This window comes from Nicotiana attenuata, unplaced genomic scaffold (genome assembly GCF_001879085.1).
Source record: "Nicotiana attenuata strain UT unplaced genomic scaffold, NIATTr2, whole genome shotgun sequence".
NCBI lineage: Eukaryota > Viridiplantae > Streptophyta > Magnoliopsida > Solanales > Solanaceae > Nicotiana > Nicotiana attenuata.
In genome coordinates, this window is record NW_017674233.1 from 29,445 (window position 1) to 42,711 (window position 13,267).

Consider the following 13,267-nt stretch of genomic DNA (forward strand, 5'->3'; position numbering starts at 1 on the left):
TTTGGGCAGAAGAGCCATTTTCTGTAAGTGGGCCAAAACATGGGCTATTAAAATTTGAGGAGCTATAGAGTGTACTTTTCTATTATACTCTCACCCAAAAAAATTGTCACTCTAAACATTGTGTTTTATGTTTTTAGCCACTATACCCTAAAGTTCAGTATTTAAGTTCAAAACTTAAGGATACTATATTTTTAAATTAAGAGCCCGTTTGAACATACAAAATATTTCTTTTTTCCAAATGTTTTTTTAAAAACAATGTTTGGTTATCAAAATCTTCCCAAGTTTTCCAATTTCACTTGGAAATGCATTTTCAAATTTGAAAAACTGGTTCTTACCAGTTTTTCAATTGAAAATGAGGATTTGCTAGTTTTTAATTTTACAAATTTAGCCTACACTTTAAAAATTTATAAAATGACCCCATCAATTATTAACCTACATGTTTGATAACAGTGGTACTAGCAGTGGGAAGCGGACTATGTTAGAAATATGATATTGATTTGCATCTTCTGTGTATTGCAGTAAAACAGAATATGATAATAGTTAAACAATAGCATGTTTAATTGTGTTATTTCAAGTAGGATAATCAAATTGGGGTGGTTTTGATATTTTTTTTACACTTTATGCGGTATAAATTATGTTTCATAATTTTGAAAAAAAGACATCCAAATATTTTGCAAAGTTTATAAACAAACACAACTTCATCTTCAATTCAAATTTTAGTGAAATTCCAAATTTAAAATTTTTTTTGTTGGAATTTATGTCCAAACGGCTACTAAGTTTTTAATTTCAAAACTTTAGGACAAGAAAACTACTGGCTAAAGCCTACTTGAACTAAAGAGAGACAAATCCTGCACTTCACTCCAAAAAACAAAAAAAAAAACAAAAAAAATCGAGCCAGTGTTAAATTTGTAGCCCTGGCGAAAATGTGTTTAATTGTTAGGCCTTATGGCGATCCGCTAGGAACTCCTGATAATCCGACAGCAAATTCCCTGGTGATTTGTCAAGAAGTGCTCCAAATACTGACCACAAAGACTTAAGCTCCCTTTTGGCGATAGATATTTAGCATCGTTTTTTCAAAAGAATTTTGAAAATATTATTTGTTTACGAAATATGATCATGTCTTGAAAAAAAAAATTCAAAAATTTTCAAGTTCCCACAAACTGGTTCAGGGCAGTTTTTGGGTGAAAATTTTTCTTCCCTTCACAAACTTCAACTTTTCTTCAAATAAAATGCATGTCCAAACACAACTTCAACTTTCAAAAATTATTTTTCAACACAACTTCAAAAACTCTTTTTTTCAAGTTTCAATCAAATCTATGTCCAAACGCTAGCTAAAAGTTAAACAATTTATTAAGCGGCACCAAATGGGGATAAGCGAGAAGCCGAATGCGACGTGGCATACCTGAAAGCCCTAAGAAATGCATAGGAAAGAAGGTCATATTAACCCCGAAAAAAGTGATCCAAAATTTATCTATTGGCATCCATACTCCAAAAAGGTTGAATGGTGCACCTGGTTAAAGGTTAAGTTATTTTCCCAAAGTAATAAGGATCGATTCCTACTTACTACTCTCAGGGCACTTTGATGTGTTGTTGAAGAAAGGACTAAAGGTAGTAGGTGGAAGTGCAATGGAATAAAGCAATAACAACAACAACAACAACAACAAACCCAGTATAATCCCACAGGTGGGGTCTGTGTAGGGTAGTGTGTACGCAGGCCTTACCCCTACCTGGAGAGGTAGAGAGGTTGTTTCAAATGGAATAAAGCAATGTAAATGTAAATTCGCAGGCGTAACAAAGATTTCCTTGTATTCTAAATCTTTTGTAGGAATAATATCATTAATCACCTCAGTACAATGTAAAATGCAATTGCTAAGTATTTTCTTGTACCGATACCTCCACAGGATTGCTAATTTTAATCTCCCAATAAACCTTCTAGCTACACCTGAAATGACACAAGTTCCGTCGCTTACTATGTTCTTGCTTTCCATGAAAGCACAAAGCTCACTTGCAAGTGTTGATGGCATCTCTTTAATCTCCACGAGTTGATGAGTTTCTTGAAATTCATCTAGGATGACAAGCAACTTACTGTCTTCTTCAGCTGTTGTTGGAAGTGTCGAGTATAGTTCTGCATTTCTTCGCTAGCCATCTCATTGCAACAACTTCATTCTCTGATGAAAGTTGGTATCCTGAATAGACTAGGTGTGCAACTGGCCTGCGATTGCTTTGAGGGACTGCCCAGATTCGAACTGTTGATAGTAGCGCAAAGGATGGTTTCCCATCTGGTTGAATGTAGAGTGACTCGCTCTCCCATGAACACAAAGAATACATGTTTCGCTCTAAAGGTATAAAAGTCTTGTCATTTGGGTTGTCGGAAAGAATAAATCCGTAGTGTTGAAGAAGCTCCAAATTTGTGTAAGTTCCATAGCTTAGAAGAACCTGCAGTGTTCAATCAAATCGGAGCTTTAGTCCAAACTCTCTCTTTTTTTTTTATTTGATAACTGAGAAATCCCTAAGGGCCAACAGCGCATGGTTCAAAAGCTTGCCATCTACCATTCTACACTTAACTATCACGCTTTTGCCTGCCACAAGGTTCAAATCATGTGCTACGTTCTTCCCACTAAACCAAAGCCTTTGGGGGGGGGGCAGGCATTAGCACAAACGTGTTCAAAAATTCAAAGGAAGATGGAGTTGGAGTTGTCTTAATCTATTTAAACTTCAATGACACTGGATTTCCAATTGCGATACATGTGCTGTTAATCATTGAAGTTCCTAATTTTCTGAATATCAAGTAAAAGACCATCCACTACAAACAAATTTTTCATCGAAACGAGCCATATAAGTTATTTAACTCCATGCCATACAGACGAAGAAAGAAAAAGTATTCAAAAGGAAGGAATAACTTCAGCATCACCTGTTCTCCTTTCCGGTAGTTTCTTCTAGCATAGAAGCAGTATGAAGAAACGTCTTCCTCATATCCAGCATCGATTAGCCTATGTGCTGCGGCCAATTCAGTTACTGATTTAAGCATACTGTCTTCTTGCGATGAAAATGCCTCTCCAGTGACCTGATCATCGGAATTAGATGTTTCCTCTCCAGGTGCTGCGTAGTTGAAGAAATCTCCCACAGGGCAAAAACAGCCAGCTTCATCCCAAGGTATGTGCATGGTGCGCGAGGATATCTTCAGCAAGAACCTTTTTCATATTAAACTATGAATATAACATGAAAACTAGGGAACATATAGTAACAAGTGGCTGACAGACAGCGAATATTCAAGTACATGATGAATCAAGATACAATGAGTGGTCAGAGTGAACCGTGGATCAACCATAGCATATGTAAATATTTCAATGAGTTGAAGCTTACTAATAAGAAACGCTTAACTTTAAAATGAAAAAGTTTTCCAAATATTAGCACGGGCAACTCCATACTTACAGAACCAGAGGCCCATAGCCAAGCTTTAAGAGCCAGGAGCTGTGGCTTGAGCTTGAGCTCATGCATAAGCGCACTAACTTCTTTCCACTCCCCTTCAGCCTTCTGAGAAGCCTTTTGTGCAGACCAGATGGCATCATCAATCTAAAAAAGAGGAATTAGAAATATTTCAGACCTTTTAATGGTGTCAACTTTTGAATACATTTTAACTTGTAGGGTTTGCTACAAACTTGTAATGCTTGTATCTCGAAGTTGCCAAAATCCGCAAGTGTGTCATAACTGCGGGGGAACTGCTTTAGATAGGGCCACCACCGTGAACTCTTCCCCTTGTTCACTTCGTTTAATAGTGCAACAGCCAAAATCTGCAGCAAAAGTAAGTTAAGAAAGCAAAAAGATCAGACTGAAAGAAACCATCACTGCTGGGCGAACAAATCACAAAGAGCAGGGTAAGTGGTAACTGGTTAACCACTCTGACTGTGGAGATATGAGCAAAAGATTCACTTGCACAACCAAGGTTGCAAAGTGTTTACTACAGTAGAAACTGCAGACACAACATACATTCACTTTCTATAAAAAAAACAAAGCTTTTTCACTACACTTCCCAAAGCATTTTCAACACTTAATTATCAACGTTCACTTTGAGTGACACTTTTTCCGCTTTAAAATGTTCATTTCAGAATGTTATCTCACAAACTAATTGGGGCAGAGATTAGTAGTATAGTGAACAAGAATGGAGAAACTTTAAGTCCCAAAGCTTTACCAATTTGTTTTAAGGTCAACTAATATATAGCTTCATAATCTTTTATATTCAGGTAACACGTACCAGACATTCAGCAACACGTTTGAATTAACTTCACATTACTAGTTAAGCACCAAAAAACTCCAAAAAGAAAACCACTTTCTGGCTTTAGTCCATAAAATGCAAAACCCAAGTTTTCATTCTTACAGCTAAGTGGAGAAGAACAAAGAAGAATCACCTGAGTACAGCAGAGAGAAGGGTGTTTCTTGACAGCAATAGACAATGCCTCATCGTTTCTCATAAGACATTGACTAGTCATTAACACTCCCTTTGGAACTCTAAGAATCAGTTCTCCTTTCTTAATATCACGAGCTACTGCTAAACCTCTCCTGCAACAATAGAGATCATTCATCAGCTCATTTCTTTGTAACCGATAAATCTTCGAGGGCCACTGACACACAGTTTGAAGCTCGTCGGATAATGAGTCCGTCCCTCTACCCTTTTCCACTCAAATACCTGGCTTTTGTCAAGTTTTTTCGAACTCTTGAGATACGCCTAATCCACATTTTTTTAATCGAGGCCAGTGGCAGACGATTATAAACGCGTCTGGTGATGGGCCCACCCCTCTACCCTTCATAATACTAGTTTTTTTTACAAGCGATTGAACCCGTGACATGCCCCTAATCCACACACACTTGCTATGCTAATCAAAGGGTCAGTGGGACATGGTTCGAAACACGGTGGATAATGGGCATGCCCCTATCCACTTAAATATCATGCTTGTTTCAGTGCTCGAACACGTGACGTGTGTCTAATCCACATTACACATCACGTGCCGTGCTCTTACACGAGACCAAAGGCATCAGCTCATTTGTCATGTATACACAAATCAACCTTGTATAGAAGAGTATTTCAATTCATCATATGAAAAGTACTATAACACTCATTAATTGTTTTTTACAGTTGATTCAAGCTAGCATAAAGATACAAACTTTAAAAGAAGCTTTCTACTATATCTGTATATAACTCTTCCAGTACAGTATGAAAAAGAATAGAATTGTGATAAATATTGTACCCTCCAGCTTCAGGGAAATTAGAGACAAAAAGGGAGTATCCCAAACAAGAATCTGGTGATGGGGTTGAAGGAGAATCTGAGATTCCAAGCTCAGTTGCCCATTTCAAGAAGCTCTTCAGGTTCAAAGCTTCAGCTTCATCATCCATGGCGGCTTCTCTGTAAATTGGATTTTTCGTTTCTTTTTTCTTTGTTAACTATTTTCATCAATTTGGCCAATCCATTAAAACTGGGCTCAAGTCGAAAAGGAAAGGTTTTCAGGTGAAATATTGGTTAATAGCCACTTTTAACCCATGTTATTAGAATATAGCCAGTTTTTGGAAAACTATTAAGGAATCTTATGGAAATGTACCAAAATAGATATTATTTACTAATAACTAGTCATTTTAGTAATGCTACCAAAAATAGCCAAAAAGAGTTATCATTGATATACAACATTCAAAAGACATATGCAAAAAAGAGATTTTTTTTTTCAATGGGTAATGTTGCGATTCATTGATAACACATAGATGAGGCAATATATAAAATTTGAGTAAGATTGGGGGTGATTTGGATAGGTTTGGTATCAAAATTCGTAGTTAAAATCAAGTTCAAAAAATACTTCTGCAACACTTGTATCAAACATGTATCTCTCACACAAGTATACATGGATATACGTATGATACACATATGATACATATGTAATACACAAATGATACACAGTGTGATACATATATTATTTTTTTCATGTTCATCTTTTACTTCGAATTTTCAATTTAAACCACCTCAAAACTCCACCGAATCATCCCAAAATTGAGATTGCAACTTCTTAAAATGGACTCAATCTATTCCAATAACACCCACTTAAAAGAAAGCAAAAAATTTGACATTTTTTGGCTACAAATAGCTAATTGGCTAATATTGATAGCATTTGGCTAATATTAGTAAAATTTTATGAAATGGCAAAATTTTGTAATAAGTTGCTTATGGGTAGACATAACTGGTAGTTTTCCTAAATTACTCCTTCTATTTCAATTTAGACTTGCTATCGAGAGTTAAACTATGTGAAATTTGGCCAACATTTCAAAATATTTTTTTTAATCATATTGACACAAGAAAAATTGCAAGTATTGTTTTTGAATATCCAAATTTTAATTTAAAAAAATTAAAGTTGAACTAATCCAATTTAACTTCAAAATTTAGTCAAATTGACTCTCGATAAGCAAAATGAGTCATCTAAATTGAAACAGAGGGAGTAACATTTAGCCACTCCTTTCATAATAGAAAAGTACTTGGACAAAAATACCCCCAACACTAAAACACGGACATAACTTTAGTAATCGGGTTAGACTTCGAAAATTTGACAAGTGAAACCTCAGAAAACTATACTGAAGTTCAAAAATTTCTTTTTGAGTGAAAACCCAACATCATATGCTGGAGTTTGACACTTTTTGTATACGGTCGAAATTAGGTATGCCCGATTTCACGGGCTCGAAGATTCGCTTCAAGCCTGTCACGCCCGAACCATGGTCTGGGCGTAACACGGCACTCGGTGTCTGACTGCATGTGACCGAGCAAACCAGCTGTATGGCTGGATCAACACGTGGTGTAACTATGAGCTAGAGGTAAATATAAAACATGATAATCTACTAAAGAGTCTAACTGAAATATCATAGATGGGGAAAATACTGAAAGGTCTGCAAGTATAAACAAGTAGCCGACAAGGCTAACACATGAAAGCCTGCTAATATCCGACTGACTGGGTTATAGTCTACGAAGCCTCTAAAGAATACAGAAAATGCTAACTGTTTACCGGGACAAGGTCCCCGGTATACCTTATCAACTGAAATACTATAATGACTGATAAAGGGAGGGATAAGGCCCCGAAAGACTGGGGCTCACCAATAGCTGATACGAGATGTCCTAGCAAGCAGAATCGTCAACCTGTAAATCGTTACCTGCATCGCGAGATGCAGGCCCCGGGAAAAAAGGGACGTCAGTACATTTGAATTGCACTGGTATGTAAAACAACTGAAGAAAAGAATTGTAAATACTAAAACTGAAACTGAACTGCTAGCTGATAAACTAATAACTGAACAAGGAAGTAAGGATATGAATACTCCCTCTTCTGAATGATGAACAACCTATTTATCTGATAAACTACGACCTCGGGCCCAATATATATGTGCACAAGCTACGGCCTCAGGCCCAAAAATGCATAAAGCATAAACTACAGCCTCATGCCCAAGTATGTATAAAGCATATAAACTACAGCCTCAGGCCCAAATATAGGTGTTCAACATTCAGGAATTTAGAATCAGGAACTGAGAATCATACTGCAATACATGATACTGAAATAATAAGCCGTACCGAGTTACATGATACTGGAATAGTGAATAGGATTAGACTGAGATGAGTATTCATAATAAGTTGATTTGTCATAACTGAAACTCATAGAATATTGAATGATTATGAAACTATGCCATCTAGAGAATAGAAGTTCTACTACTATTCAGGGAACTAAGGCATAGTTACTTTCTGAGGAAACTAGTAATGGTCATAATGAATGGGACGTAGGGAGAATCATAGACATTCCCAAATGTAAAGATTTAGCCTCACATACCTTAACTTCCTGCTCTTGAGCGTAATACAACGTTTTTCAACCCTTTCAACTTTAATCTATAGGCAATACAAGTCAAAGGGATTCCATATTAGCTATGATGCTCATGTTTTGGTCACTTAAGCATCTTATCAAACACTTGGTGAACTCAAATGGTTATAATCAACATTATTCTTTATCACCCGTAAGGTAAACAACACCCTTAATCAGTAATCAACAATCAACACCCCAAACCTATAATTGTTCATGCTTTTCTATCAAACCCATCAACTCATATCTCATGAACTAGGGTTTATAATCATTAAACCAATGCTAGAATCAATTAGAGGGTGAAGACATTACCTTTTTGAAGTTCAAACCCCTTTGAATTCGAGTTCTAGGCTTCCTTCTCTCAACAATGATGTCCCAATCGAATATCTAATAATATGGAGGGTTTACCCATGTTAATAAGATGTTGGGAAATTGAAATTAACTTAGAATCACCATTAGAACTTACCTTGGGTGGTGGAGGGACCCTTAAGAAGTTAGGTTTTTGAGAGTTCCCCTTTCTAGAGCAAGTTTTTATGTTTTGGGGCTGTGGGGGACGAAGCAGGGCTTTAAAATGACCCCCCATGAGCTCCCCCGCGCACCTATGGGCCTGACCGCACTCCTGACCGCGCAAAATGGTAGTAACACTGCCTCAGGAGGAGCGCGGCCACGCTCAGAGCGCGCATATTGGACACTGTTCTGTAAGACGCACATAACTTTTTGCACAGAGATCCGTTTGGGATCCACAATATATCATTGGAAAGCTATTTCAAAGGCTACATCTTTCATGTTTTGAGGTTTCCCAAATATCTTACACATTTTCACTAAACCCTGCTGGAAGACAGACCTTCTGCAAACTTAGTCGATTTTGTCAAATCTTATGCACCTTACTTTCCATCTTGATTTTGAACCAACTATCTCCACCCATAATCATCCCGATGGAACTTCACATGTCCAAAATATAACCTTACTACTCCTTTAACTCATTCATACCTAAGCCAAATTTACGGGGTGTTACATTATCTCCCCCTTGTAATCATTCGTCATCGAATGATGGTCCTGGATGCAAATACGGCTATCTTTGGACATTAAACGGGTGTGATGGAGATATGTGAATACCGAAATATTATGAATACATGTATATCAAACTGAACGAGCACCTGATAACTAAATACTAAGCTGAGTAAATACTGAAGGACATGGAGATTATAATATAAGACCTGAATGGAAAGGTTAATTACCATCCACATTTTCCTTTTGCTCTTCAAAGAGATGGGGATATCTGGACTTCATGTCCTCCTCGGCTTCCCATGTAGCCTCTTCAACCTTTTGATTCCTCCAAAGCACTTTTACTGAAGCAATTTCCTTAGTTCTGAGCTTGCGGATTTGACGATCAAGAATAGCCACCGGAATTTCTTCGTAAGACAGGCTGTCTTTAACCCCTGTAATCTCTATAGGAACAACAAGTGACGGGTCTCCCATGAATTTTTCAACATGGACACATGAAACACTAGGTGTACAGTAGCTAGTTCTTGTGGCAATTCTAACTCATAAGCCACCTGTCCGATCCTTCGCAGGATTCTATATGGCCCAATATAGCGGGGACTAAGCTTCCCTTCTTCCCAAATCTCATAACGCCTTTCATGGGCGATACTTTCAGAAACACCCAATCATCAATTGGAACTCTAAGTCTCTACGCCGCACGTCCGAATAGGACTTTTGGCGATTTTCAGCCATCTTCAAATGCCTTTGTATCAAGTTGACTTTCTCCATAGCCTGATAGACCAAATCGGGTCCTAACAACTCCGCTTCTCCGACTTCGAACCAACCAATTGGTGATCTAAACCTTCGCCCATACAAAGCTTCGTACGGTGCCATCTTGATACTAGAGTGATAGCTGTTATTATAAGCAAACTCAATGAGAGGTAGATGATCGTCCCAATTACCTTTAAAATCAATAACACACGCCCTCAACATATCCTCAAGGGTCTGAATGGTGCGTTCCATCTGGCCATCTGTTTGAGGATGAAAAGCGGTGCTGAGGTTCACCCTTGTGCCCAATCCCTTCTGAAACGATTTCCAAAAGTTCGTTGTGAACTGAGCACCACGATCTGAGATAATGGACAAAGGAGTGCTATGCAATCGGACAATTTCTTTGATATACAACTTGGCATAATCCTCGGTCGAATCTGTAGTCTTCACTGGAAAGAAGTGAGCTGACTTGGTAAGTCGGTCCATAATCACCCAAATCGAATCATGCTTCCGGAACGAGTGAGGTAAACCTGTTATGAAGTCCATGTTTATCATCTCTCATTTCCAAACGGGAATTTCTATATTCTGAGTTAAACTGCTAGGTCTTTGGTGTTCGACTTTCACCTGCTGACAATTTGGACACTTAGCCACGAAATATGCTATATTCTTTTTCATATTGTTCCACCAATAAACCTCCTTATGATCATGATGCATCTTTCTGGAACCTGGGTGAGTAGAATACCTGGAATTGTGGGCTTCTGACATAATCCGCTCTCTGAGCCCATCTACGTCTGGAACGCATAGTTTGCCTCTATACCTCAAAGTACCATCATCTCCCCCTTGTTCAAAAGCCATAGTCTTATGTTTGTGAATTCCCTCCTTCAGCTGCAATAAGTAGGGATCACTGAACTGTTTTTCCTTTACTTCAACTACTAAGGAGGATTCAGCCCTGTTCTGGAGAACAACGCCACCATCTTCGGAGTCCAAAAGTCGAACTCCTAGACTTGCTAAGCGGTGGACTTCCTTCATCATAGTTTGCTTGTCTGCCTCAACATGAGCTAAGCTTCCCATAGAACACCGACTGAGAGCATCAGCTACAACATTTGCTTTCCCCAGATGATAGAGGATATCAACATCATAATCTTTAAGTAATTCGAGCCACCTTCTCTGACGTAGATTTAATTCTCTTTGGTTGAAGATGTACTGGAGACTCTTGTGATCTGTAAAAATGTCAACATGTACCCCATACAAAATAATGACGCCTGATCTTAAGCGCAAACACCATAGCTGCAAATTCAAGATGATGAGTCGGATAATTCTTCTTGTGAGCCTTGAGTTGTCTCGACGCGTAGGCTATGACTTTACCGTGCTTCATTAATACACACCCAAGACCAACCCCTGAAGCATCACAATAAACAACGAACCTTTCGGTTCCTTCCGGTAGTGTCAGGACTGGAGTTGAAGTCAACCTCTTCTTTAACTCCTCAAAACTTTTCTCGCACGCGTCCGACCATTGAAACTTGCTATAACTGATTCTCCAACTGGAGTGGACACTTCAAAGGGTTCACACAACTTTTCTGGTTCTATCCCAAATTTCTTAGTAATATATGGGGTTACATAAGATAGGGTGGATCCCGGATCTATAAGATCATAGACATCAAAAGTGAATATTGTTAGCATACCTGTGACAACATCTCCACGAGCCTCTGTATCCTGACGGCCTGCCAGTGCATACAAGCGTTTTCGACCACCGCCTGCATTACTAGACTTTGTTGCACCACGCCCTTATTGGGCCTGAGAGTTATGAGGGGCTGCTAAATTAGTGGACTGAGCTACATTGCCTCCATTGTTCTGCTTTGCTGATGGACAATCCCTCAAGAAGTGGCCCTGCTAACCGCACCCAAAGCAACCATTTGCGCCCAAATGACACACCCCTGGATGCTTCTTACCACACATGTTGCAAGTAGGGTACTCAAGGCCTCTGTAGCCCATACTAATCTGTGACTGTGAGCCTGCTGCTCTGAAATTTTGTTTTTTCTTGTTAAACTTGGACCTCTGAACCGGTGCACTAGCTAAAGATGGAGCGGGTCCTGATTTTGATTTCCTGAAGAACTGGCGATTGCCTCCTGCTTGAGATCCCCCATGGCTGAAATTTCCTGCAGACTTAGCTCTCTTGTTGAATTCCCTGTCCTTCTCTTTCTGTAGCTGCTCTTCTTCCTTCGACCTATCTTTGTTCCCTTGAACAAAGGCAACCATCTTAGTGATGGTCATGTCATTATTCTGAGCAGCTATATTAGCATCAGCAAACAAATCATTTGAAAGTCCCAACACAAACCGCCTAACTCTGGCCCTCATATCACGTACCATTTCCGGAGCATACTTGGCCGAAGAGACAAACTTGAGGTAGTACTCATTCAGACTCATATCATTCTTTCTGAGTCTCTCAAACTCCAAAGCCTTAGCTTCCAAGACCTCAATGGGTAGAAAATGCTCAAGGAACGCATCTCCAAACTCCTTCCAAGTCGCAGAAGCCGCATCCTCCCCTCGGGACTCTTCCCATGTTTCATACCAAGTGTTGGCAACATCCTTCAGTTGGTACGCAACAAGCTCTGCTGCCTCAGTGTTTGTAGCATGCATCACTCGAAATATCTTCTAAACCTCATCAATGAAGTTTTGCGGATCCTCATCCTTTTTGGATCCTATGAAGACATGAGGTTTCATGTTGAGGAATTCCCTAGACCTGGAACTATCCGTCTCATGAACATCACTTGTTCCCTGCCTTTGAGCCTGAGTAGCAATAATCTGGGTGAGCAACTGGATAGCTCCCCTGACATCCATGTCTGAAGCACTGGGCACTGAGCCCAATGCAACCCCCCAGGCCGGAGTGTCCTCCTCCTGAGCAGCATTAGTCGTGGCCCCCTGGCTAGTAGCTGAGGCCCTCCAGGTGTACTTTCTTTTTGCAGGCATTTTTCTGAAATACGCAATTCGCACGAGTTAGAAAGATTCCTGAAAGCATAGCTCTAACTGCACGATCTAGAGTATGAAAGAAATGGAAAAATCCTAGATGTCTCGGTGGCCAACTGTTTACACATGTGGCACGCACACACACATAAAAGAGACCCCACTGGACACAGCTTCATAGACTCCTTAGGACTCTAGAACCTAGGGCTCTGATACCAAGCTTTGTCACGCCCCAGACCATGGTCTGGGCGTAACACGGCACTCGGTGCCTAACTGCATGTGACCAAGCGAACCAACTGTATGGCTGGATCAACACGTGGTATAACTATGAGCTAGAGGTAAATATAAAACATGATAATCTACTAAAGAGTCTGACTGAAATATCATAGATGCGGAAAATACTGAAAGGTCTGCAAGTATAAACAAGTAGCTGACAAGGCTAACACATGAAAGCCTGCTAATATCTGACTGACTCGGTTATAGTCTACGAAGCCTCTAAAGAATACTGAAAATGCTAACTGTTTACCGGGACAAGGTTCCCGATATACCTTGTAAATTGAAATACTATAATGACTGAAAAAAGGAGGGATAAGGCCCCGAAAGACTGGGGCTCACCAATAGCTGATACGGATGTCCTAGCAAGCAGAATCGTCAACCTGTAAATTGTTACCTGCATCGCGAGATGCAG

At 39.3% G+C, this 13,267-nt stretch overlaps 1 protein-coding gene across 1 annotated transcript; it reads right to left on the bottom strand.

The window, feature by feature from the left end:
- Positions 1-1,789: 1,789 nt before the first annotated feature.
- On the bottom strand, positions 1,790-5,505 carry LOC109218252 (protein SET DOMAIN GROUP 40-like). The gene is made up of 6 exons (XM_019382607.1): positions 5,244-5,505; positions 4,407-4,557; positions 3,660-3,791; positions 3,433-3,573; positions 2,912-3,178; positions 1,790-2,436 (listed from the first exon to the last, which is right to left on the bottom strand). Exons 1-6 carry the CDS (start codon positions 5,387-5,389, stop codon positions 2,095-2,097), a joined length of 1,179 nt encoding a protein of 392 aa, XP_019238152.1. The 5' UTR covers positions 5,390-5,505; the 3' UTR covers positions 1,790-2,094.
- Between the last annotated feature and the right edge of the window lie 7,762 nt (positions 5,506-13,267).